The 26,750-nt window shown below is 41.3% G+C and overlaps 4 protein-coding genes and 7 non-coding genes across 19 annotated transcripts in view; 3 read left to right on the forward strand and 8 right to left on the reverse strand.

Annotated features, from left to right (window-relative positions):
- cfap54 (cilia and flagella associated protein 54) overlaps positions 1-3,832 on the forward strand; it is a 54,172-nt gene extending 50,340 nt beyond the window's left edge. Inside the window, exons 55-56 of the mRNA XM_020085468.2 lie at positions 3,248-3,394; positions 3,494-3,832. Of these exons, the coding sequence (XP_019941027.1) occupies positions 3,248-3,394; positions 3,494-3,631 (285 nt within the window). The 3' untranslated portion in view covers positions 3,632-3,832. The remainder of the gene's footprint in view (positions 1-3,247; positions 3,395-3,493) is intronic.
- On the reverse strand, positions 257-329 carry trnar-acg (transfer RNA arginine (anticodon ACG)). Its single transcript has one exon. It is a non-coding gene; the product is annotated as a tRNA-Arg (tRNA).
- On the reverse strand, positions 1,005-1,077 carry trnar-acg (transfer RNA arginine (anticodon ACG)). Its single transcript has one exon. It is a non-coding gene; the product is annotated as a tRNA-Arg (tRNA).
- On the reverse strand, positions 1,316-1,387 carry trnah-gug (transfer RNA histidin (anticodon GUG)). The gene has a single exon. It is a non-coding gene; the product is annotated as a tRNA-His (tRNA).
- trnar-acg (transfer RNA arginine (anticodon ACG)) lies at positions 1,711-1,783 on the reverse strand. Its single transcript has one exon. It is a non-coding gene; the product is annotated as a tRNA-Arg (tRNA).
- trnah-gug (transfer RNA histidin (anticodon GUG)) lies at positions 2,022-2,093 on the reverse strand. The gene has a single exon. It is a non-coding gene; the product is annotated as a tRNA-His (tRNA).
- Positions 2,417-2,489, reverse strand: trnar-acg (transfer RNA arginine (anticodon ACG)). The gene has a single exon. It is a non-coding gene; the product is annotated as a tRNA-Arg (tRNA).
- On the reverse strand, positions 2,729-2,800 carry trnah-gug (transfer RNA histidin (anticodon GUG)). Its single transcript has one exon. It is a non-coding gene; the product is annotated as a tRNA-His (tRNA).
- Positions 3,833-4,519: 687 nt separating the features above from the next.
- On the reverse strand, positions 4,520-6,525 carry LOC138413791 (alpha-crystallin B chain-like). The gene is made up of 3 exons (XM_069539559.1): positions 6,184-6,525; positions 5,826-5,948; positions 4,520-5,739 (listed from the first exon to the last, which is right to left on the reverse strand). Exons 1-3 carry the CDS (start codon positions 6,361-6,363, stop codon positions 5,548-5,550), a joined length of 495 nt encoding a protein of 164 aa, XP_069395660.1. The 5' UTR covers positions 6,364-6,525; the 3' UTR covers positions 4,520-5,547.
- A 2,523-nt stretch (positions 6,526-9,048) lies between these two features.
- Positions 9,049-19,491, forward strand: dixdc1b (DIX domain containing 1b). 9 transcript variants are annotated; one of them, XM_020085374.2, is made up of 21 exons: positions 9,049-9,290; positions 9,991-10,120; positions 10,772-10,897; positions 10,991-11,222; positions 11,436-11,537; positions 13,827-13,939; positions 14,050-14,153; positions 14,584-14,667; positions 14,939-14,992; positions 15,156-15,206; positions 15,292-15,396; positions 15,497-15,550; positions 15,682-15,753; positions 15,937-16,008; positions 16,168-16,233; positions 16,398-16,547; positions 16,797-16,860; positions 16,943-17,039; positions 17,253-17,361; positions 17,942-18,021; positions 18,107-19,491. In XM_020085374.2, exons 1-21 carry the CDS (start codon positions 9,228-9,230, stop codon positions 18,114-18,116), a joined length of 1,938 nt encoding a protein of 645 aa, XP_019940933.2. In that variant the 5' UTR covers positions 9,049-9,227; the 3' UTR covers positions 18,117-19,491. The 9 variants fall into 9 exon arrangements, with proteins under 9 accessions (XP_019940933.2, XP_069366104.1, XP_019940935.2 ...); XM_069510003.1 differs by having other exon boundaries at positions 18,162-19,491; XM_020085376.2 differs by having other exon boundaries at positions 13,845-13,939.
- Positions 19,492-20,242: 751 nt separating this feature from the next.
- dlat (dihydrolipoamide S-acetyltransferase (E2 component of pyruvate dehydrogenase complex)) lies at positions 20,243-26,688 on the forward strand. The gene is made up of 14 exons (XM_020086239.2): positions 20,243-20,782; positions 22,382-22,483; positions 22,575-22,699; positions 22,823-22,982; positions 23,396-23,522; positions 23,724-23,905; positions 24,055-24,190; positions 24,308-24,375; positions 24,642-24,752; positions 24,961-25,068; positions 25,173-25,291; positions 25,577-25,739; positions 25,861-25,997; positions 26,080-26,688. The coding sequence occupies exons 1-14, from the start codon at positions 20,528-20,530 to the stop codon at positions 26,207-26,209; spliced, it is 1,923 nt and encodes a 640-aa protein (XP_019941798.2). The 5' UTR covers positions 20,243-20,527; the 3' UTR covers positions 26,210-26,688.
- The last annotated feature ends 62 nt before the right edge of the window (positions 26,689-26,750 follow it).

Here is a 26,750-nt window from a genome sequence, read left to right on the forward strand (position 1 = left end):
AATTTCCACAGATGGTTTATCTAGCACTGCTCATCTTCCACAAGGACAAACCTTGTCTTTGGAATCAAGATGAGTATCAAGAAAGCCCAAAAACAAAACTTACTCACTGATAAAAGTGAGAGAAATAGTTTTTATTCCTTGTATCTTGTGGCAACAGGCCTGTAGGCTATCATTTGGATACTTGATTCAAATAATCAGTACATTTAGAAGTGAGTGAGCAGAGAGATTGAGACAAGTGACAAATTAAAGTTTGTGCCGAGCTAGCCAGGAGTCGAACCTAGAATCTTCTGATCCGTAGTCAGACGCGTTATCCATTGCGCCACTAGCCCTTGTTTTCATGAAATGTTGGAAACAGATAGGCCGACACAGAAAAGCATGGAAATTTATGTTTTCCTGTATATTTTCTGAAAAAGGGAAGAGAACGCTGGTCGACTGACCTGTCAAGTTCAATTAAGTATTTCATTCAGAAGATTATGCTGGATCTGTTAAGTGTAAAGGTCTGTAGATTGAAGGAGAGCCCTGCGTACACTAAGCACCAAAATATAAAATGTACACATATGTGTACTTGTGCCGTGACCCGGATTCGAACCGGGGTTGCTGCGGCCACAACGCAAAGTACTAACCTCTATACGATCACGGCCGCTTGTCACTGTAGGTAGAGCTCTTTCTGGTAGTTGTATACTTGCAACTTTGAATTCTATTATTTTGCCCATTTGAGTTCTTTTTTAATGTGTGATAAGGGAAAGTCAATTTCCACAGATGGTTTATCTAGCACTGCTCATCTTCCACAAGGACAAACCTTGTCTTTGGAATCAAGATGAGTATCAAGAAAGCCCAAAAACAAAACTTACTCACTGATAAAAGTGAGAGAAATAGTTTTTATTCCTTGTATCTTGTGGCAACAGGCCTGTAGGCTATCATTTGGATACTTGATTCAAATAATCAGCACATTTAGAAGTGAGTGAGCAGAGAGATTGAGACAAGTGACAAATTAAAGTTTGTTCCGAGCTAGCCAGGAGTCGAACCTAGAATCTTCTGATCCGTAGTCAGACGCGTTATCCATTGCGCCACTAGCCCTTGTTTTCATGAAATGGTAGGAACAGATAGCGCCACACAGAAAAGCATGGAAATGTATGTTCTCCTGTATTTTTCTGAAAAAGGGAAGAGAACGCTGGTCGACTGACCCGTCAAGTTCAATAAAGGATTTGATTCAGAAGAATATGCTGGATCTGTTAAGTGTAAAGGTCTGTAGATTGAAGGAGAGCCCTGCGTACACTAAGCACCAAAATATAAAATGTACACATATGTGTACTTGTGCCGTGACCCGGATTCGAACCGGGGTTGCTGCGGTCACAACGCAGAGTACTAACCTCTATACGATCACGGCCGCTTGTCACTGTAAGTAGAGCTCTTTATGGTAGTTGTTATTTTTTAATGTGTGATAAGGGAAAGTCAATTTCCACAGATGGTTTATCTAGCACTGCTCATCTTCCACAAGGACAAACCTTGTCTTTGGAATCAAGATGAGTATCAAGAAAGCCCAAAAACAAAACTTACTCACTGATAAAAGTGAGAGAAATAGTTTTTATTCCTTGTATCTTGTGGCAACAGGCCTGTAGGCTATCATTTGGATACTTGATTCAAATAATCAGCACATTTAGAAGTGAGTGAGCAGAGAGATTGAGACAAGTGACAAATTAAAGTTTGTTCCGAGCTAGCCAGGAGTCGAACCTAGAATCTTCTGATCCGTAGTCAGACGCGTTATCCATTGCGCCACTAGCCCTTGTTTTCATGAAATGGTAGGAACAGATAGCGCCACACAGAAAAGCATGGAAATGTATGTTCTCCTGTATTTTTCTGAAAAAGGGAAGAGAACGCTGGTCGACTGACCCGTCAAGTTCAATAAAGGATTTGATTCAGAAGAATATGCTGGATCTGTTAAGTGTAAAGGTCTGTAGATTGAAGGAGAGCCCTGCGTACACTAAGCACCAAAATATAAAATGTACACATATGTGTACTTGTGCCGTGACCCGGATTCGAACCGGGGTTGCTGCGGCCACAACGCAGAGTACTAACCTCTATACGATCACGGCCGCTTGTCACTGTAAGTAGAGCTCTTTATGGTAGTTGTTATTTTTTAATGTGTGATAAGGGAAAGTCAATTTCCACAGATGGTTTATCTAGCACTGCTCATCTTCCACAAGGACAAACCTTGTCTTTGGAATCAAGATGAGTATCAAGAAAGCCCAAAAACAAAACTTACTCACTGATAAAAGTGAGAGAAATAGTTTTTATTCCTTGTATCTTGTGGCAACAGGCCTGCAGGCTATCATTTGGATACTTGATTCAAATAATCAGTACATTTAGAAGTGAGTGAGCAGAGAGATTGAGACAAGTGACAAATTAAAGTTTGTGCCGAGCTAGCCAGGAGTCGAACCTAGAATCTTCTGATCCGTAGTCAGACGCGTTATCCATTGCGCCACTAGCCCTTGTTTTCATGAAATGTTGGAAACAGATAGGCCGACACAGAAAAGAATGGAAATGTATGTTTTCCTGTATATTTTCTGAAAAAGGGAAGAGAACGCTGGTCGACTGACCTGTCAAGTTCAATTAAGTATTTCATTCAGAAGAATATGCTGGATCTGTTAAGTGTAAAGGTCTGTAGATTGAAGGAGAGCCCTGCGTACACTAAGCACCAAAATATAAAATGTACACATATGTGTACTTGTGCCGTGACCCGGATTCGAACCGGGGTTGCTGCGGCCACAACGCAGAGTACTAACCTCTATACGATCACGGCCGCTTGTCACTGTAGGTAGAGCTCTTTCTGGTAGTTGTATACTTGCACCTTTGAATTCTATTATTTTGCCCATTGAGTTATTTTTTAATGTTTGATGAGAGAAAGTTGTATTTCTGTCTTTGTCCGTGACAGAAATACTTTTTATCATATGGCCTTAAGCTTATCATTTGGATAGTTGACTCAAATACCCAGTACATTCTGAAAGTGACTGAGTAGAGATAGAGAATTAGACAAGTGACAAATTAAAGTTTGTTCCGTGCTAGCTAAAAAGGGAACATGTCTGTGTACTCTTGCCATGACCCAGATTGGAACCGGGGTTGCTGTGGCCACAATGCAGGGTTCTAACCTATATACGATCAAGGCCACTTACAATATATTTTATTAATTCATTTAACATGTATTTAAAGTCATCATAGTGCATTTATGTTCTGTCATGCATCTATGCAGGAAGTGGTGAGTCTGCTGTCAGGGCTACCATGCATACCACCAAGGTCTAGTGTGACACTGGCTCGGGCTACTTTGCTTTTCTGTGACCTGAAAAGTGCAGAGAGCGTCACACTTCTAAAAATGGCACAGAAGTTATTGCAATACCAGGTACAGAAAGAAACAGACACATACATATACTCAATTCATAGTGGAAAAGAAAGGCAAAGTCTAAAACGTTAACATGTAATCCTTGATCTTTTCTTTCAGCTGTGTGTATTTGGTGAGAATGTTGTGTTGGACCATGGAATTGTGTATTCCTCTCCTCCAGGAACCTGCAACATCTACCTCCCATACCGTAGCATGTTGGATCAGATCACTTTGCAAATCAGTAAATGTATAACTTGATCTTTTTTCATCAATTATGGTGGGAATAAGATATAGCCCAGTGAGAACATCTATGGTTGTTTTTTTTAACAATTATTGTCGTATAAATAGGTCTTATTTTCTCAAATAAGTGATCTTCCACATGTCAAGGGTGATGACTTGAAATTGTTTGTTTTGTTTATTACCAGTAATTCAATAAATTGTCATTAAAGACCAAGAAAACCAGCATATTGTTCTTGTGCTAAAACTGAGATGTCTGCAAGCTTACGCTAACTAACGCTAGCTTGTAGCATTGGAATGTGGATGCTGATGGATACTGTCACCAGGCACAGTCGGAATGGATTAAGGTAGCGTAACACAGATGCTCACTGTAGCAGTCAGCTCAAATTATTGCAGAACACAATCATATTTCATCAGGATTTCCAAGTGCTAAAATACGAACCACTGCTGTTGAATGCTTTGTATTCCTCCTCCCTCTGTCTCTCGGCCTTCATTCTTTGTAATACTCCCTCATGCTGTTTATGTCAGTTTTGCAGGTATTCAATGTGTTTTTAAAAGGAGAAACATTTCAATTGTGTTTATTTTTTCTCTACAACTATCACCCCTACTACAGTACTTGCCTTTTCTTGATTGTGTATCACAGAAAATATGAATCCAGCTCATAGTGTCATCAAAGAAGGGGTATTTGCATGTATTCCCCAATATTGGATTAATGAATTATGTTAAGAGGAAATAGGGATATTTACAAGAGAAGCTATAATGGTATTGGACTTGTGCTGGTATATTAATACAGATATTGGAAGTCCAGACCTGACAAAAAGAAATAAAAACCTGAATGCGTAATGTGATGGTTATTCACAAGACAAATACCTTTGTTCTTTTGTAAATGAAACACAGCAGGCCTGTGACTTTAAGTTTCAACATTTATTCTATTTCGTATATTCTGTAATAATATGCCAAAGGGTTTTTGCTAATATAATGGGAAGATAGAGCTAATAATTTCTGCTTCCAAAGCAAATATGCACACATACCTACACACACACACTATTGTCATCAGCTCAGAGTCCATGCTCCAGTCCTCACTCTCTGGAAAAGAACCCCAGTGATCAGTTCCAAACATTAGTTCCTTCTTTCATTGTCCTCTACTTTCCGTCCTGCTCACTCACCCTTTTCCTCCTCACTACAGAGAACACACATGGTCCCAAGTCCTTTGGAGGTGTTTTTTATTCTTACTGAACAACCATAAAATCACTAAATGTGCCTCCAGAGAACTCCTTCCTCCTGACACGTACTGAAACCAACACTAATCTCATACAACACTCAAGTTGGCATCTTACTCATACACACACTGATATTAAAACAATTCATTCTAACAATTTTAGTCTGTTATCATCTTAATTTTTTTTAAGCATTTCCCAGTAGTAATAATAAAAGCTGCAAACTGGGTTAGGTTCAAAAAATTATTTGTCACCCAAGTGCAGGACCAGATTAGACATGGTATGTTATAAAATGTCTGATGTAGATATGGAATTCAAATAAGAATGACATGACCTTGATTAGTTGGATTTTAAGTAAAGCACTTTGAATTGCCTTGTTGTTGAAATTTGCTGTACCAATAAACTTCCCTTACCTGATGGTGGATGTGAATATTTTAAGTTTTAAAGTTATTTTGATAGAAAAATCAACTATAACTCACAACAGTGTGTCTCTGGAAAACTTCAATATGGTGTCAACTATACTCAACATGTTAGTCTTTTATTAACACAACAATTCATCTTGCTGTGACACCATCTGGAGTTTCTGGTTTATTTTAAGCCACTTACACATGCAGACATCTAGACATGCATGTTCCACCTTCATGTGTCTCAACTGAGACAGGTTAAACACAACAACAGGCAGCACTTCTGGTTAGAACTGAAACAGCGTCAGGCTTTGCTCTACATTTTCTGTTTTGGTGTCCCATCCTCACAGGAGATGGGAATACTACGCTCTGGCCCAGGAGATGACCGAGGTGCAGTTATTATCAGCACACCATCAGATGACAGGTTGGCGGTGACATCAGCACCTGACACGCCGGCAGGCAGCCTGTACTTCCAGTGAAACTCTCTGGACACAAAGCCATGGTCGTCCTGGAAACAGATTTAGAGTCAGTGCATCAGTAAGGTGTCACCAGATCTGTGTGATTATTTCTGCAGACCTCTGTTGTCCCTCTGACCTGTTTCTCCTCGTGTTTGCCATGTATTGTGATGATCTCGTCACAGATGTTGACACACAGCTCGTCAGGGGAGAAGTGCTTCACATCCAGATAAATGACGAAGCGATCCCTTTCCATGCGCATCTGTACAGACCGTACAGCTGTTAGGACCAGGACTGAATAACGAGTCAGTCGGGCAGAAAGACTCACAGCACCTCTGCTGCATTTTTGACTCAGTCATCATCAGTGGTCTGTTACATCACGTTCCACAGTATCTGTTATCACTGATTATATCATAAGTCGGGTTAGAAGTAATGTTTATTTTCAGACTGCAGTAATTTTGTCAGAATGTGTTAGGGACATATTCATGTTACTTTACCTCACTGTGTCCATTGTCGGGCCAGTTGAACCAGCGCATGAACGACGGGCGCGTCCAGGGGTAGGCCCATGAAAAGGGCCACATGTGGGGCCAGTCCATGAGAGGTTCTGTCTGGGGGAGGTCAGAGAGCCGCTGAGGGAAGGCCCGACGGTACCAAGGATACTGGATGGGGATATCCATGATGAGATTTCAGGAGAGATGAAAAAATAAACAATGGATGTGAGCGAGGTTGATTCTTGGTTTGACTTGGATTGCCATGGGTGCTGCTGCACCTTATTTATAGGCCTTTCCCCCGGGCTCTGTCTGTGCTCACGTCCTCTGCATACCCCCTCCCCTCCATAACCTCCCATGCACACTTGCACAGTGACTCTGCCAGCAAGCCGATTTTTCTGGAACAATGATGTCAACTATTTATCCCTCCATCGCCCTCATTGTTTCATGTGACCGCCTGTGACTGGTTGACTCTCCCTTCTCTGGGTCATGAGGTGACACTGGCTCAGAGTACTGCTGATTCCCCAGGAAATGCGCCTGTCTGGTGTGAGTGTGATTAGTTTGAGGAAGAGCTGCCAGAGCATTAGCTTGCTGTGCTTCCAGTGCCAGAAGCTTTAGGTTTGTGAGCAGAGTGGACGTGTGGGTTGAATGGGAATTGATGAGTTTGTAAGGGACAGTATTAGGTGACACTGAGCATCATTTTGCCATGGGCTCAGAAAAAAGTTCCTTCCAACCATGGTTCAGTTGTGCCAACCAAACATCTTTCTGCGTCTAACCAAGTGTTGGTTTATGTGACTTATTCTATGAACAAGTATCATTTTTACTTTCAGTAATGAGCCAGGAAACCATCCAATTGGAACCCATTATAAATGTATAGATTATGGGCTGTGATTTTGACAAGCAAAGATGATACATCATGACAAAGCAGTAATTACAGGATCAAAGTGTGAGGAGTCAACAATTTAAAGCCCCTCGTCATCTCAACGGCAGGTTTCTTGGCTGGCATGAGTCCCAGATCGTTGCCACCGGTGTGAAAGACAAAAATGTCTTTCACACCGGCACCGACAAAAATGTCTTTCACATCTGGATCCAATGATCCAGATGTTCTTGTGTGAGACTTTTCTCTCCATCACCTTCTCCTCAATGACAGGTGACTTCTGTAATTTGAAGAGAATACAAGACAATTTTGTTAGATAAATTACAATTAATGTTCATAAATTGCTGTAGTTGAGATACAACAAAAACCGTTAAATTATTTATACGTATACTTTTTTTCATACCGTTAAATAACAAGTGAAAAAATAAAAGATAAATAGTGTTAACAAATAATGTTTTATAAAAGAAAATACAATGCTGTAGTTAATATACAACAAAAGCACTGCTAAACCTGTTAGCATTGCTACATCCACTAACATGGCACAGTATTGTACATTGAAGTAGAGCCCTGCGTACACTAAGCACCAAAATATTGAAAATACACATTTGTGTACTTGTGCCGTGACCCGGATTCGAACCGGGGTTGCTGCGGCCACAACGCAGAGTACTAACCTCTATACGATCATGGCCGCTTGTCACTGTAAGTAGAGCTCTTTATGGTAGTTGTATACTTGCAACTTTGAATTCTATTATTTTGCCCATTTGAGTTCTTTTTTATTGTGTGATAAGGGAAAGTCTATTTCCACAGATGGTTTATCTAGCACTGCTCATCTTCCACAAGGACAAACCTTGTCTTTGGAATCAAGATGAGTATCAAGAAAGCCCAAAAACAAAACTTACTCACTGATAAAAGTGAGAGAAATTGTTTTTATTCCTTGTATCTTGTGGCAACAGGCCGACACAGAAAAGCATGGAAATGTATGTTTTCCTGTATTTTTCTGAAAAAGGGAAGAGAACGCTGGTCGACTGACCTGTCAAGTTCAATTAAGTATTTCATTCAGAAGAATATGCTGGATCTGTTAAGTGTAAAGGTCTGTAGATTGAAGGAGAGCCCTGCGTACACTAAGCACCAAAATATAAAATGTACACATATGTGTACTTGTGCCGTGACCCGGATTTGAACCGGGGTTGCTGCGGCCACAACGCAGAGTACTAACCTCTATACGATCACGGCCGCTTGTCACTGTAAGTAGAGCTCTTTATGGCAGTTGTTATTTTTTTAAGTGTGATAAGGGAAAGTCAATTTCCACAGATGGTTTATCTAGCACTGCTCATCTTCCACAAGGACAAACCTTGTCTTTGGAATCAAGATGAGTATCAAGAAGGTCCAAGAACAAAACTTACTCACTGATAAAAGTGAGAGAAACTGTTTTTATTTTTTTTTCTTGTGGCAACAGGCCTTTAGGTTATCATCTGGATACTTGATTCAAATAATTAGGACATTTAGAAGTAAGTAAGTAGAGAGAGATTGAGACAAGTGACGAATTAAAGGTAGTTACGAGCTAGCCCTTGTTTCTAGGAAATGTTGGGAACAGATAGCGCGACACATCAAAGTAACTAGACTTTCTGGCCTTCACCTCTTTACTAGCAAGACCGTTAACAGTGATTTTTGCAGATAAAATGTCATTTCTATGTATTCCTTGTTCCATTTTTTCAATAAAAATATTGAGAAAAAAACAGTACTTTAGCTTTTTGGTTCAGAGATGCTCATGTTTTCATCAAATAAGACTCATGGTACAACTAATGTCATTTAACACATTCAGCCGCTTTCGAAATCTTTTCAGCTGCTGGTTTTAATAACAATAAACAACATGGGAAGCCCCAAAAATGAAAAGTGGCATTATTTAGTCATGATACATACCACTGGTCTCATAAAAGGTCATGTGGCAATATCAATCCCGGAAGTATTCCTGTGTGGTAGTTTCATTCTGAAAAGTTAAACCGGAAGTGTCGTAAGTCGGTGTGTCTGTGACTTGACACCGGATTGTTTAGAGTAACGGTAGCTCGCCGGTGATTGACGTTTGTTGCAGCGGTAGTTTTTACCGGGGGTGGAGGGGACGGTTGTTTCGGGTGAGGCTAACCGGCTCGCTAGCTTAAATGGGTTCACGAGTGAGAAGATGATCGCCTCACTCTCGAGAGGAAGTTTGCTGGACGAGGTTCTTCACGGGAGCTCCAACGAGGTAACGTTCACCCAGCGTTACTAATGTCATCGTTCACTACGTCAGGTTAGCTAGAATACACCCACACGGGCAAACAAGTCAGGACCAAGGCTGTATGAAGAAATAAGTAACTTTCTCCACATACGCTGGTGATGTTATCTTCCGCTAGCACACGTTAATGTGCATTTAGGACCAGAGAAACCCACGTGAATTCTGACTGTATTGTTTTAATAAGTGCGCTACAACGTTCATGTTAATTTGAGATCACCGAGTAGATGTAGGTCGAGTTTTTAAAGCAGTAATAATGTCAGCATCACCCTGAGTTAGCCCCTGAGTTAGCCTGAAGTGAATTGTTCTGTTGTGCAGAATGGGGCGCGTTCTGTGTAACGTATCCCGGACGACGGGTCGTCACGTGACTGGAAGGTGAAGGTGGGTGCACGGTGTGAAATCCGTGCACGTACCGAACATGACACGAGATGTTAGAGCTGCTTTAATTAAAGTGAAATGTAATGAGGGGTGGGACAATAGGCTGACCCTGCCCCCCCCTCCTCTGTCCCAATATAATAAACAAAGGGACTCGTTTGTCATGCCATGGTCTCTCTGCCTGTATGTGGCCCCCTGCTCTAAGCTGTGTGTGTGTGTGTGTGTGTGTGTGTGTGTGTGTGTGTGTGTGTGTGTGGTTTGCTTGATTTGTGCATGTGTCTGATCTGGTGAGTTGCAGCAGCAGCTGGCAGCATATATTTCCTGGGTGAACTGTCAGCTGAAGAGGAAACCGGGTCTGAAGCCTGTCACTAACCTCAGGCATGACCTGCAGGATGGGGTGGTTCTCACAAAACTCATAGAGATAGTTGGTAAATAAATACACACACACACACACACAATATAAACATGTCTTTACCTTAAATTGTAAGGAATTAAGTTATGGGAACTTGATTTTTGGCCCCTGAAGAAGACAAGCCCCCATAATGTGGCTGTAAACAGATTTAGGTCCCTACAATATCAATAATACTTGGAACACACAGACATGTATTTGCACAGTTGTGTCTCCATGATTTCAGAGGACATTACCTTGATTTCCATTGGTTTTCCAGAGACTTACTCTAATCTGAATCATAGTCACACTACTCAGCTAAGGTCAGGTAACTAAACCTAACCCTAAACATAAACACAACCATAACCTTGTTGTGTGTTTGTCTCAAAGTTAAGTTTTTTTTCCTTAATTTATAAATGATTTGTTTATTTGCGTACTTAAAAAAATCGTTATTTGTTACCAGTTAGATCTACTGCCCTTATTTATATGCTCATTAATTATGGTTACATTTTTTGTGTGGACTACCCGATAAACCTCGCCTTCATAATGTATTTGACTGAAAAGTGAAAAATTACCATTCCACACAATGTTCAAATGTAATATGGTTTCAGTTGTGGTATTGCCCACGTGGTACTGTAAAAAATACCTAACTAATTGCTGTATAATCATTTTGAATCCATCAAATTGGCAGCTGGTGAAGTGCTGGAGGGAGTATTTGTGACTCCTCAAAGCAAAGACGAAAGCAGGAAGAATGTGGAGCAGGTCTTGCAGTTCATTTCCTCCCGAAACATACGCATGCCGCACATATCCGCAAGAGGTAAATCACACACAAGTCCGTTTCACGCTCCCTCTCCTGACATTTTGAGAGTGGGTGCTCTAAGGTTTTCGTATGCTCCTTTTCTGTCTGTAGACATTGTTGATGGTAACCTGAAATCTGTAATGAGGATAATTCTGGCGCTGGCGGCTCACTTCAAACCTTCAGCCAACCAAAGGGCTGCTGCTGGAAGTGGAAGGACCTTGACAAGAGGCCATGCCAGCCACAACCCTCTCTCCCCTGTTGCATTAGCACAAGGGGCCGCTGCTGCATTGGCGACGGCCTGTTTTGATGCCTCACAGCCTGCACGAGTCACACGTATCCACAGGTACAACCTTAAACAGCTATACACACCCTTGTCTCCCACAAACCCATTTCCGTTCTACTCATATGTTCTGCAGTAATTTTTTGCATATGTGTGGTCTTTGCTGGCCTCTTGTGGACAAACAGAGAGCAGCAAATCACTCACATCCCTGTCCCTGTTTTTATTAATAAAGCTGTAGAAAAAAAATAAGTAACTGTCTTGTCTGCCATCTCTCAGTGACTGGGGGTTGGACAAGGAAAAGAATGTGTGTGTTCGTGCACTGGTCCAGCAGTATGAAAGAGGATCTCCAGATGAGCAGGACAATCCTCAGCCCACCAGGTAATCTGCTTTAACATCAACTCAAGTCTCATAGTGATGAAAAGCCAAGCCATGGCTAATTGAATTTAGAAGTTGGAATTTACTGGTCTATTGCAACTGCAATTCCTGCACATTACCTGGATAGTGAAATTAAACAGCATACAAACATGTGATATGTTTTGTGTACCTCTCTGTCATGTAAAAGGCAGATTTGATTCAGGTGATCATCATACCTTCGGAATAAAAGTCTAGCCTTGTGGTGCTCTTAAATGCAACATGTAAAATTATAACAGGTTGCTGCAATATCAACCAATTGCAAGTCAGCTCTCAATCATGACATTTCAACCCATTTTTATAGCATCAAAACGTCATTTAAAACCAAAATTACCGCAAATGAGCACTTGAACATACATCAGCATGTACATGAGGCGATTGAGACTCATTGGCAACACATTCAGGGGAGACGTCATGTCCTCCACCCTTATATACAGCTTTTTATTCTTAGACATCATATGGGCTGGATCATGCCAAGAGGTTGCATCATTTTAAGAAATGCAGTGCTGTGATAATAGTAAAACAAAAGTATAAAACTAACCACATTCTGGCCTAAATACATCAAGGAGTTTACTGCATGTTTAGCAGCCTGAGGACAAATGCTACAATTATGTCATGAACGTTGCTTTTTGCAAACAAAAATGTCTATTTTTTCATCCAGTTGTGTAACTTTCTGTTTGGGAGAAAACAAACTTCATTTTGTTGATATTAATAATGTTATTCAGTTCAGGTTTTTGCCAACAGTTCATTTATTTTCGTTCTGTTATCTGCTATCTTTAACTCTGTCTTTCCCACACTGTGCAAACAGAAGACTACATTCTGTGTGTTTGTGTGTCTGTCTGTCGGCATGGCAGAGCATATGACTTTTTTCAGTGCTCCAAAATTCACTCTGTGTGTGTGTATGTGTGTGTGTGTAGGCTGATGAGGTGGGTGATAGAAACACAATCAGTCTTTATCTTCCCCAATCACATGTCCCATTTAAAGTTAGGTTTTTTGATGTGCGTTCACCACAGTTATGTGTGTGAGTGTGTGTGTGTTTGTAATAATAGAGAGAAGTGCATGCATTATTAATTTTTTAGAAGGGTGATGTGGTTTTTTCTTCATGTTCAACAGAACGACCTGTTGCCTCATTCACACATGTAACTTAATGAAGTGAGAGATGCTAAGCAGTGTCTGCTGAGTCAGATGCTGTGGTAATATTTAGGTTAGCCTGAGGCTAAGGGATGAGGGCGTGTCAGAAAGAGGAAAATCACAAACTGCCCAAGCTTGCTGTGTTGCTGAGGCCAGAGACCCACATGCGGGGTGAAAGTTAGACACCTTGGAAGTATTATGCACTTCAGCTCGTGATGGGGGGGACGCAGATTAAATGGTAAGATCAGATGCAAGTGTGTGGATTGCTTTGATTTACAAAGGCATGCAGGGATTTCGGATTTTCATGACGAGTTTCATTTTTTGGTTTGTCTTCTCTCTTTTCCCTTTTTTTGTGATCTGTCCAAACATGAGTCAGAGTTTACGCAAATAAGAGTTTCCTTCCTCCCTTTATTCTAGAGCACGGTCTTTAATTTTCAGAACATTAGTTATTTATTTCACATTCAGATTTTCTCTCTCTTTGCAGCACACATTTCTTGTGCTTCAGTTTGAGTCCATCTCCTCACACTTTGGCTCTTTCTGTGTGCTAAAATGTCTGCTCTTAGATTTTAGATTTTTGTGAAAGAATGTATAAAAAATTCCTTTCACACAGCCTCACTGCAGGCACACTTGCTCCGCTTCTCACAAGTGCGATCAGTATGAATTATTGGGGGTTGTTGCTAATATAATAAGATGGAGATAAACATTCTGAGTACCGATGCATTGGCATTTGGCAGATACGTTTTTTTGCAATGATTGCTTAGATGTCCTTATCACCCCTTATAACAAAGAATGTAATTAAGGCTTGATGAAGTTTAAGCATAAACTCTATTATAAATTATGAATAAAAGAAAACAAATATGTTGAACTTGAGTTGAGATGTTTTCAATGTAAAATGTTAAAAACATTTCTGCATTGTTTATTCTGTAAAATACTACTTTTCATGTTGGCATATATCCACAAACATAAACACTGTCACTGATCTGTCTGTGATATCGGCCGAGTTTATTGGCCAACTGATAAATCGTCAGGCTTTCTTTCTCAGGGCATCCCTTACTGTTTGACCAGGTTCAGTGAATCATGCGCCTCTATGTTATGGAACCCCTGTGCTTCTCTTGAATAAATCAGTGTCTTGTTCTTCTCGAGCCTTAGCTCCGTCAGTCCACTGTCGCATCCAAAAGCTCCACCGAGCAGCCAGCCTGACAGATCGGAAGATGACCGCCAACGACAGCAGAGCAGTGGTGAGTTCTGTCTCACCACAAGCCAACATAGCATATCATTAGCAAACCCCAAAACATCTAGTGGGACGTGCAATAATGGGTTATGTGTGTGTACATCTGTGTGCATTCAGCTGAGTCATCTCATGCTGTAGTGGAGACGGCGTGGGAAGATTCTCTCAGTGAAACTTTGGAGAATGACGTACAGGAGACAAGAAAAATGGTGTCAGCCCTACAGGTATATTATAATTGTGGTTCAAATTAATTCTGGTAACGTTCTATTTATAAAAACAGAGTGTTTTCTTTATTTTCATGCAGAGAAGCTTTTACTTGACCTCCATGTTAAAGAAAGAGTCCTGAGTGTGCTTTCTATATTTTCTTTAAAAAAAGGCTACATGGGAAAAACAAAAAAGTAGAGACCAGTGTTCCATTTCTTACAATAACGTTTCCAGCTTAACTGAGTCAAAACAGTTTGACCGTGTTTTTATGCAAACAGCATTAAACTGCATCTGTGTTGTTCCTCTGTTTCCTGTGACTGGCTGGTTGAAGCACCTGTTTCATCATGCACACACCCACATGCATCAGACAAGCTAGACAGACAGGCTGTTCTGATCACTGCGACTTCACTTCAAAAGTAAAGCCTGGTCTCACATGTTTGTGTTTCCAAGGCTCTACTGCTTCATGGTTCTCTTCCTGAGGATGAGAAGGACGTGTCTTTGTCTTTGGACCAGTGCAACCCTGAACAGCAGCTGGTACAGAAATTTTCTCCTTTAAATTTTTAAGTTTTCATCTCTACTTTTGGTCTTTTACTTTCTGGGCTTGCCGGCTCATTCTCTTTCCTGTGTCACTCTCTTCTCTGCTCTGTTACACAAGCTCTTTGTGTTCAGATCAGATCACATTTCTATAATGTGTGTGTGTGTGTGTGTGTGTGTGTGTGCGCGTGTGTGTCAGGAGGTGACACGGGTATCAGTTTCCCTTCTTTCTCAGGCTATTGTGGTTTTTACACGTATACTCTCTTTCCAGGTAGTCACTCGCAGTCGCTTGGATCAGAGTATGGAGGAGGCACAGGAGTTAAAGGTAAAAAAATATGCTTATCATTTATTTCTCTTCAAACTTCAAAAATGTTTTTCTCCTCTTTTGTTGTGGAGTAAAAGTCTCTTATTACTGGGAGAATAAACTTCTGTAATCTACACTGCGATGAATATTTAATTCAGACTGTGTTGTTTGCTGTTTGCTTCAGAGGGAACTGCTGCACTGTAAGCAAGAGATGAGAAACCTCCAGGGAGTCAAAGTAAGACAAAGAATACAATTATAACTGCCTGGTAGAAACTTTTCTGGCTGGTTATTGACTTTGTGGTGGTTTTCTAAATGTTCAGGGCGCCCAACAGCAGAGGCTGTGCACTCAGGAGGCATCAATCCTGCAGATGAAGCAAGAGCTTCTCCGAGCCAGCATGACAAAGGATGAGCTCAACAACCAAAATGTATAAAATATATTTTATCGGGTTTAATTAAAGTGAATGTAATCTGTGTTACAAATCGCATGTAATGTAAATTCTCCTCTTGTATTAAAATGTGTGGTAGGCAGAGCTACAGTGGAAGCTGGAGGAAAATAATAGACTGTGGGGTGAATGCAAGGTGAGGAGGTTCAATCCCACTCTGTTAGTGGGCTGTTTTAACTTAGTCTAATACATTTCATTTATGTTACACAGCATGTGTTTAATGTAACTACACTCAATAATGACGTTTCTCTGTTCTCTTTGGTGCAGAAAGAGATTGGACAGAAGGAAAGACTACTGCAGCAACTTAAACGCATGCTCGAAGAAAGCCAGAAACAGCAGGTCTGTCAGACAGTCTCAGGATTTTAGTTAGATGTTCTGTCAAAATATAAGACCAAATGTTAATCACTGAATGAAAACAGGTTAATATTAAATTATTAGATTTTACTATGCTAAAATAGGAGGTACAGGAGATTATAACTGTACATGTATTTATTTCAACTTTTCGCTGTGTCTCTTTTACAGAATGAGTTGCAAAGAGAGTTGGAGCATAAAAACAACTTGCTGCAGGAGCTTAGGGGCAGAGATCTGCAACAGGTACAGATGTGCTCTGTCTTTATTGTCTCTTTGTGCACTAAAATCTTATTTTGAATGAAGTCCTTTAAAGTTAACGTTTTGTTTTCAGTCTGCACCACACAGTCATACATTCAGATATACATTACATAGCTGATAATATTTTATTGTTGCTTGTTGAAGATTCCCTCCGGCACAGAGAACAATGGATGTTCTTACTCTGGAAATCCAGCTCCCTCTGTGTCAGACGTAAGTATTGTTTCTGTGGATGTGTCTGTTCTGCTTAAGTTTACATTTGAACATGTTCAGGTGCTAAAAAAGCATTACACAGCCAAACTGCATTATATGGTCTTACAATATTAAGGCTACATAGTCCTGTGTTTACCAGGATTGTTGTGTTTGTGCTCTGACAGCAGGCAGATAAGGTTCAGCTGCTCAGAGACGCACTCCGGAGTTTGAGGAACAACTTCAGGGACCATGACCCGCAGCACCATACTCTGGACACCCTGGAGCAGGGCATAGTATCACTCATCGACAGACTGCATGTTGTGCACACACACAGGGTACAAATTTTTAACAAGCATAAACACACCTGAATGCTTCTGTCAAATTGTCAGTACTGTGGCGTCACGGTTGAGGCCATCACAGAGACTGATTTGATAACTACTGAGCTAATACCCAGATTTGAGCATGTGATTGATCGGAGAGTGAGCTCCAATGAAAGAGTGTCCGACAATATTGATTTTAAAATCTTCATAGATGACAAAATGACAAGATGTAAGATAATGAGAGGTTTTGTCCAAATACTGCAGGCAAGGGGGAAGTCTCCAAGACGTAAAGGTCAACAAACAGACTCTGACTCCTGGTCCTGCACAAGTAAGTCCTTCCACCATCCATCCTCAGGCATGCGCACAGGGAATATTTTTGCCTTTAAAAATGTTTCTAATGTTCATTACAGAGGTTGGTCAGTCCCACAGTGGCTCCTCTGCCTCGACTAAAATCCTTTATTTCACTGGAAAATCCCCAACGCCTTCCATGATCAATATTCAGAAAAGGTTGGTGTGTGTTTTTTGGGCTGTTTTCTTTCTAAAATATTCAAAAATTTAGCAGTTTTTAGCTGAAGTGGCATTAAAAGAATTTATTTGGCCACAGACGCAGATAATTCTAATACATATTTTGAAGGTGTTTGGTGAAAGGCTGAAACATGAAAAAATATAAAATGTCACAAGATGTCAAGATGAGTTATCAACTTTGTAATCGTCGTACAGGTTGGGTGAAGTAACTCTGAAGGACGTTAAAGCAGCTGTGGATCAAGAGGGAAACTACAGGTATCACTTCAAGGCCCTGGACCCAGAGTTTGGCACAGTGAAGGAGGAGGTAAGAGGAGAAAAGGAGAAGACAATAAATATATAATAGGGCAGTAATAGTAACACTAGTCCAAATGAAAATTATGTCAGTAACTGCACTGAGTTCAGTTCCTTCTAACAGGGTTCACAATGTATTTAAAAGGCTTACGTCTCATTTAAAAATGTCTTGGATATGTTTTTCCTGCTGTACACAAAACATTAGTATAACTTTTCAAGTATATTAATGCAGGCTGTTGGGAAACGTTATCTCCCCAATAACTACAAGTGAGACTGATAAGGCAATAGATTCTGCATGAGGAGTTTGTAGAGTTATTATGTGCCGTTATTAGCTGGGGAGTACTGACAAAATTGGGATATTGATGTATTTGATAAACATTTTTTCAGCTTTATTGTCTACGCCATGTTTCTGTTATTGTTTCACTGGTATGATATCAAAAAATATACAAGATTGCTTTCTACGTGATATTCGTAAAGTCTTAAACAGGTCTTAAATTTAATTTCACAGAAATTCTACCTGTTTTATGCTACACTCGAAATGATTCAGCCATTGTCCTGTGCAAAAATGCAGTCGAACTTATTTCTGCGTGCAGGTGTACCTGGATGCAGCAGTCGTTCCAGGCTGGGAAGGTAAAATCGTGGCGTGGGTAGAAGAGGACCGCGGTGACGACAGGTAACAATAACTTAATCATTAGGTGTCATTCTCTTTATTTTCCTGATTCTCAGTTTTAAACAACTCATCATCTTTTCTGTCTCAGGCCATTGTAGGTCCGAGCTGAGGGGAATTCACTCTGTTTTTGCACCTGGTTACAGGATCCCAGAGGCACATCGACACAACTCTTCAGAAAAGAGGAAGTGGACAATGTTGTTTTTTTGGATTGGACTTTTTAGCAAATTACTGTAAGACTTTCAGTTTGACATTTAGGTTTATCAAATGGTACCAAACCATTCTGAGCCCAACCTGCTCTACAGAATGTGTGAATCAGTAAAAGAGCTCGACAATATCTTAAAAAAACTCTGTGCCTAACAAAGGAAAGCTTTTTCCATAGTATTGCCAGGCTGCAACTGCAACATCAAAACTAGATTCAAAGAAGAAACATCATGCAGAACAAACTCTCTAAAACCATAGTACTGATGTTGCTTCACCTTTCAAAGTTTTTCAGTGTTCAGTGTCACATCTTTATTCATTGTGCAGCAAGGTTGTCTTTAAAGAAATACCCTCACATATGTATTAAATCATGTTCTCTAGCCCAGTTACATTTCAGTCTTCATATTGAATGTGAAATTAATTATTTAGCTTAGTAAGAAAACTCCACTATTATAACACAAATTTGACACATTGACTCATTTTGTTCTTGTGCTCCAGAATGCTTGTCTAGATACTACTGCTGAAAACACACTGACCACATACCAGCAGCTACTATAATGAGTATTAAGTTTTTTATTAATTAATGACACATAACAGTTAAAAAGTAGGATGATGGTCATGTTAAAAAAAACTTGAATATATTTCTATGGGACAGCAGCAGGCCTATGAACTGAACAGGCTCATACTGAGCTGCTGTCAGTGAGTAGAAATGATGCTGGAACGCGGACGTTCATGTAGAAATGCAGATGAACAGCAATGTTACTTTTTTTTAACTTGTTTTGTACATTTGTGTCAAAATATTTTCACTGTTTTCTTATATATTGTAAGAATATGAGAGAGATACTTGTGATATTAATGCTCTTGTTACAAAGATGCAGTGAATGTGAAGTTGATGGTTTAAAGGGGACCTTTGTCCAGAAACATGGACCTTCCAAGTATTTATGGTGTGTGTGTGTGTGTGGGAGTGTGTGTGTGTGTGTGTGTACTGTTTTACTCACATTGTCTTTCAATCTGTCTCTTTCTCCCCATCGGGGAGCAATATGTTTGCCTTCACTCACAAGCCAGCTGAAATATGCATCTGTCTTCTTTTAAACTAAACCCATTTGAATGCCATAACTGCCTTTACTGTAAAATGTACAATTTGCTGATGAGATGGTTATCTAGCATTTGTTTGTTTACTTTACAAAATATGGATACTGTCTGTTTAAAATACATGTTTCAATGTTAGAAAGACATATTTTGTAATAAAACGTGACTTTTGTTTTTTAAAAAAGATGAAAAGTCCTTGTTCCATTTTTTACGGTGGTTTGAAGACTGATGAAAATCTGCTGCTTGGTTGGAAAAACTGCTGATGACAGGCAGTGTTAGTTCAAACACTTCATCACATGCATGTAAACCTTCCCCCGAACTCCTACGTTTGATATATCGACGGGTGTTAATATCACTGGAGTGCCAGAGGCTCAGTCATTACAAACTCATGCTGAATTTTATTTTCAGATTCCTGCAGTTTATGTTTAGAGCTTCAGTGGTTAGTTGAACAATCAATTGATCCATTGACAGAAAATGAATCTGCAAATACTTTTACAACTTTCTAAAACAAATGAAATGAAATCCTTCAATGATTCAGGACTCAAAACGGGAGAATTGATTGCTTTACGTAGTCTCACATCACTGTGAATGTAATATTTAAACTGTTAGTTGGACAAAACAAGGCATTTGAGGAGATAAGCTCAGACTCTAGGATGTTGTGACGTGTTATTCAACATTTTCCGATGTTTTATTGTTCAAACCATTAAGTGACATAAATAATCCCCAATAGGAATAAGGATTTGTAGCAGCCCTACATTAATACTATATGCTGATCGACGTCCTGAGCTGTATTAACTTTGATTCATCAGCTCAATAATCCACCTCAGTGATTCACTCGTGTTGTACTGCCATCGTGTGGTCATTAAGACAAATGCTATAAAATATTACCTGACCCTTCTTGACTTTTATAGTTTAAAAAACATTCTCTGTATAATCACCTGTGTTTTTATTTCACTTCCTTTCATTTGTTCAGGTTTAATCAGGGCGGCGGTGATTTGGTGACTTCGTCGTGACTGAATAACCACATTTTACGACAGCTCGGTGTGAGAGACGGCAGCAGAGGGAGCAGTGCCGTAAAGCGCAGTGTTTTGGGCAGGAGGAGGTCATTAGAAAGTGAGGAGAAGGATCAGCAGCTCCTCAGGGTCTCCGGGTAGCAGCTTATCTCTGATGTGAGGATAACACACAATTCATCGCCTCTGTCAAGTGTTTCACCCGCTGCACAATGCTCCGTCTCATCCTGCGGCTCAGGCCGTCCTCCGGGCTGCCATGTCCCCGTGCCCTCCCGACCGGGCCTGCAGCGCTCGGCTCCCGCCCCGTGCCCGGGACCGGCGGTCTGAGGCGGCTCCACCGTGGAGCAGCGTACCGGGCCGCGTGCCTGAGCTCCGGCCTCGGCCACAGAGCGACGCTGCTGCGGTGTCCCCAGCTGGCAAGCGCCTGCCAGGCCAAGAGATTCTACTGCCTCCCGCCTCACCAGAAGGTAACGTCCCCTCACAGGGCACCGCCGCTACAGCACCGACGGTTACAGCTAGCATGACCTCCCCCAGCTAGCATGAGATATCCTCGGTGTGACCAGAGCAGCTCGTGTCCCTGCTTCTAAAAGGTAGAACCAGGCTGAGGTCAAGGTGTTGACAGAGGATTTAAACTGTCAGTGAGTTACTGAGCCTGAAGTCACTGATTTCACTTGGTGTCATCAGGTGTGGCTGATCTGAACACATGAGCTAAAGTTACAGTGAAATCACATTTGTGAGATTGAAAGGCGCTCAGTTCAAATCACTTCATGCACTGACCTCTGGGTAATGGAGCTGTGTCAGGAGACTCAGCTTCTGCATCCCAATGAGTGGGGGGGGCATATTTCATATTTAGTCTTCCTTAGATGTCATCTCAATGAGTGACATGAGTATGGAGGACATATTATGATCCTGAATCAAAACGGTGATGGAAAAGTCCTCCATTATGTAAAAGTTATGCTTAAACACTTAGTATATTTGACTGAATCTAGATAAAGACCTGGTTTAGTGTCATAGATCTCATTACACATGACATCATTACATCATGAATACTGAAGCATCAGTGTGTGAGCAGCATGTTGTTAGCTGCTGGAGCTCCTTTTATCTACTGTATAAACATGTTAAGACAAATTATTTGGGGGAGCAGACATCTGAAAGGTCTGATATTTGGAATCAGTAAATCAAGTTTGATCTGTAAAGCCCATATTCACAAGTCACAGTTTGTCTCATAGGGCTCATTGACATCAGGAGCTAATCATGATGGAAACCTGTGAGTTCATCTTAAACAATATGTTGTTTTTTAAAAGCACGTTTTACTTTTTTGTCATTCATTCAGTACAACAGCTTCATCTTGAAACTAAGTAGTAAAAATAAATGTAGTGAAGTGAGAAGTACTGTACATCTCCCCCTCAAATGCAGTGAAGTGGATATATAGCTATATGAATATAGATATATGAAGCTGTGTCTCACTTCTACACTGCATACCATGAGTATAAATATGGTTATACTCAAGTAATATTCCTCAAAATTCTACTCACACTTGCATTTGTGTCAGTATACATTTTAAAATTCAGAATTTTAATGTAAACCTGTTGTTAACATCAAAATGCGATGCGTAACAAACGGAGGAGCTGACGCGTAAAAACACACATTGAAACACATTCCACAAAAGATGTAAAAGCTGTCGCATTCAGCAAGCACTCTCTTTTAACGTAGGACGCACTGTCTGTTATCTCCCCCCCTCTCTGGTCGAACGTAGATCTGTTTGAGATTCACTCTTTGAGTCTGTCGCTCCACTGCTAGCACTTGTGTACATGTGTGCCACATGTTACATAACCGTGAAAGCGACCTTCAAACATCCCAGACGTGTGTAATACAGCTGTGTGTGGCTCATTTATTGAGCAAGGCAATGAGGTGATGATGACGTAGCAACAGCAGATGCTTCACCTGATGATCGGCCATGTTTGCTCTGTCCTAAAGGCCCAATGACTTTGATAATCAGGTTAAATATGGCACTTTTCTCATAACTCCTTCATTCTTCAACTCTTTGAATGGTTCTTGTTCCACAGGTGGAGCTTCCCGCGCTGTCGCCAACCATGCAGACAGGAACAATCGCTCGCTGGGAGAAGAAGGAGGGAGAAAAAATCGGCGAGGGCGACCTCATAGCTGAGGTAAGGAGGAGCCGTGTGTATGTGTGTGTTATCGTGTTATTATTTTTGGAACTAATCACTTAACACTTTTGTAATCTTTATATCTTTTCAGGTGGAGACTGACAAGGCCACTGTGGGCTTTGAGATGCTGGAGGAGTGCTATCTGGCAAAGATCCTGGTTCCTGAGGGGACCAGAGATGTTGTTGTTGGTTCAGTAATCTGCATCACGGTTGAAAAGTAAGTTTCTGTCAGTGGACGACTTAAAATACAATTTGTCAAACCTTTTCTGCCTCTCTAGTCTAGATGTGATGGTGATTTGTGTTCATTTCTGTCTAATGTTTGTGTGTATTTCCCCCACAGCCCAGATCTCATCACAGCCTTTAAGGACGTAACGTTGGATTCACTTAAAGCAGCTGGTGCCGCTCCTTCACCAGCTGCCTCTGCTCCTCCTCCCCCTCCTCCTGCTGCTGCTGCTGCTCCTCCTGCAGCCCCCGGCAGCTCATATCCCACACACATGAAGGTCTGTTTACAGCCGTAGTGTAGCAATCAGGGTGGTTCACTCGTACAGTTTGCTCGGTCTGTACAAACAGGATCATCGTTTATCAGATTTCTGCTGTATTTACTACTTTTACTACTTTTACTTCACGAGTAGAACACAAGAGAAAAAACAAAATTATCATATTATTGTTTTTGGGCAGGAAATTTGATTTCATAGCTTTAGTTTCATAGCTTTGTCAAACCAAAGTCCCAGAATCAGGAATATCACAGTAAAAGGATTTAGACCCTTTTGAGTTCTCAAGATCTCAGATTTCCTTGAACCACAAGTGTGTGTAACTAGTTTACTGTACAAAGTGGTAAGACTGGAAGCTACAGCCATGATGTCTATGTTCCTTGAAGACTTACATTTTTGTGCATCTGACGTGTGTGTTACAGATCACACTTCCCGCCCTCTCTCCCACCATGACGATGGGAACAGTGCAGCGCTGGGAGAAGAAGGTCGGAGAGAAGCTGAGTGAGGGAGATCTGCTGGCTGAGATCGAGACTGACAAGGCGACCATCGGTAAAATCACAGTCCTGAAATGTTTTCTCTGTGCTGAGTTCTACCCTTATATCTAACATCCAGTAAATTCTTGTTTTATTTAACGTGCCATTTGTCATTTTACTCTCACCTGCCTGAGACTTAACTGAAAATTGAATCTATCCTGAATTTAATAACTACAGCTAAAGCTCAACATGGCTCTACTCATGTGTCTGTGTTCAGGCTTTGAGGTGCAGGAGGAGGGATACTTGGCCAAAATAATGGTGGCAGAGGGAACTCGGGATGTCCCGCTGGGAACACCGCTCTGCATCATTGTAGAGAAAGAAAGTGACATCGCTGCCTTCAAGGATTACGTAGAAACTGGAGTGGCAGAGGTTTCCACACCCCCTCCAGCTCCAGCACCAGTGAGAAACAAAAAGCTTTTAATTTCAAATATAAGTAAACCTTTCGCCTAAATACTCACCAGGAACTTAATGAATATGGTCCCTACTCTGTTTTAAGATTGCTTGTTCCGTTACTACCTGATTTCTGAGCATTTTGTATAATTTTGTAGGCGGCAGCTCCAGTAACTGCAGCCCCCGCTCCTGCAGTCGCTGCCCCATCAGCCTCCAGGAAGGGGCGTGTGTTTGCCAGCCCGCTCGCCAGGAAACTTGCCTCTGACAAAGGAATTGACCTGACGCAGGTCAGCGGTAAGCGACCGAGATGCAGATAACAAATATGTGTTAAATACTAAATATACAAATTTACGCAGTGTCAATATAATGTACTGTAAATATGTTTGATACATTGATCTGTTTTCTGTTCAGGTTCTGGTCCTGATGGACGTGTCACCAGGAAAGATATTGAGAGTTTTGTTCCACCAAAGCCTGCACCTGTAAGTGAAGCTCCTACTTTTTCAATATGCCTCCAAAATAGTAATTTAGAATTTATTCTGTTAAATCTTATGAAATAACGAAAATGTCCATACCTACTGATTTTCTCACTTTCAAGACTTAAACCTCCTACACTAAGCTAAAGGGTTTTGATCTGTAAATCATTCACACTGCTGAAATGCATCATTACGGTCTCAAACCCCTTGTGTTGCACTCTTTGTTTTGTTGTGATGCATTTCGATGCAAATTAAATCATTTGGGTTTGCAGGTTGAAGCTGCTGCTCCTAGTCCAGCCGCTGCTGCTCCTGCACCTTCACCTGCTGCTACTATTGCTCCAGCTGGAACCTTCACAGACATCCCCATCAGCAACATCCGTAAGGTAAGAGCGAACACACATCATAGCTGCCTGTCCTGCTCAGGCAGCAGTCCGGCGTAATGAAGGTGGTGGGTTTTCTACAGCATCACTCGTTATCTCTGAACTGTGCTTCCATGTTTTCCCTGTAGCCAGGCACTTGAGTAACACTCATCTCTCTCTACAATACGTTTGGGGGACAAACCTGAAGTTCATATATTTGTCTGTCCTGCAGGTCATTGCTCAGAGGTTGATGCAGTCCAAGCAAACCATCCCCCACTATTATCTGTCTGTAGACGTCAACATGGACCAAGTGCTCGAGCTTCGGAAAGAGCTCAATGTTGTGAGTTTATACTTTAGAAACTGTAAAATAACTGTAACAGAATGAAAGACAGGAAGCTTTTCTTTCCCTGAACTAACATAAATATTTCCTCTATGTCTGTGCAGGAAGTACAGGCCCAGAATATCAAACTTAGTGTGAATGACTTCATCATCAAAGCCAGCGCTCTGGCCTGCCTCAAGGTTCCTGAGTGTAACTCTTCCTGGATGGAAACAGTCATTCGCGAGTGAGTAATTTTATAAAAACAAACATGTTGTTTGGCTTCAGTAAACAGGAACCATGTTCTCTAGGTCAACTTATCTTGTGAAATCCTCAAGTTCTGTCACTTACATATTCATGCCAGCACCCAAGGAGGATGTTAGATATTGGTCCCCAGAGGTGTAGCTGTACTATTATACCACTAGATGGCCCTCTAAATACATTTTTCAACTCCTGTTAAGAGGTAAAGTCACATTGACACAACTTGTCAACTTTTTCCACAACTTATACCGATTTATTTCCTTTTTCCCAGGAACCATGTGGTGGACGTTAGTGTAGCAGTGAGCACAGCCAATGGTCTGATCACACCCATAGTGTTTAATGCCCACACTAAAGGACTGGCCTCCATCTGCTCTGATGTCTCTGCTCTTGCTGCCAAAGCAAGAGAAGGCAAACTGCAGCCACACGAGTTCCAGGTACAGTACAGAGGGTGTATGTAGTGTTTCAGAGGTTTTGATTGTGTCATTGTGATTGTGTTCATCTACCAGGTGTAAACCAGTGAAGTGAAATGTTCCTCTTGACTGGTTTTCCCACCAGGGAGGCACATTCACAATCTCTAACTTGGGGATGTTCGGCGTCAAGAACTTCTCAGCAATAATCAACCCTCCTCAGGCCTGTATCCTCGCAGTGGGAGGTTCAGAGAAACGACTGATGCCTGCTGATAATGAGAAAGGGTCAGTGTCTACAGTGCTACAACAAACCGGACATACTGCATTTAAACACGCTAATCTGACGCTGTGTGTTTGGGTTTCGCAGGTTCGACGTAGCCAGCATGATGTCAGTGACACTGAGCTGTGACCACCGGGTGGTGGACGGCGCAGTCGGTGCACAGTGGCTCGCAGAGTTCCGCAAGTTCCTGGAGAAACCCGTCACCATGCTGTTGTGATCGGACTGTTCTGTCATTAAAACTGCCGCCACAGGCTGAGGCCTCTCGCCGAAGTGATTCAATTTGTCTGGACCTCCTGCGATCCTCCCGTGATTGGCCAGCCTGCCATCAGGTCACTCCCAGTTACCCTGAAGAGGAAGAGGCAGAGCTCACTCCGCTGTCTGTATTGCTGTCTCTCCTCTGTCTTTCTCTCCTCTCGCTGTCTCACCCATTCTATTTATTGAGGCCGCATCTCATGAGAGACCAGAATTAGGTTTAATTTATCCTAGAATATAGAGACTGGCCACATGTCACTAAAACATATATAATATTTTTTAAGGGAAGTGTTACATGTCCAACCAGCAACCACAGTTATCCCAAGTGTGTGTGTGTGTGTGTGTGTGTGTGTGTGTGTGTGTGTGTGTGTGTGTGTGTGTGTGTGTGTGTGTGTGTGTGTGTGTGTGTGTGTGTGTGTGTGTGTGTGTGTGTGTGTGTGTGTTCCTACACACATTTATCTGTGATTTTGTGTGGATGTGATAAAGAGGATGGGAGATGCATTAAT

The sequence above is a fragment of the Paralichthys olivaceus genome, chromosome 15 (assembly GCF_024713975.1).
Source record: "Paralichthys olivaceus isolate ysfri-2021 chromosome 15, ASM2471397v2, whole genome shotgun sequence".
In the NCBI taxonomy this organism is placed as follows: Eukaryota; Metazoa; Chordata; class Actinopteri; order Pleuronectiformes; family Paralichthyidae; genus Paralichthys; species Paralichthys olivaceus.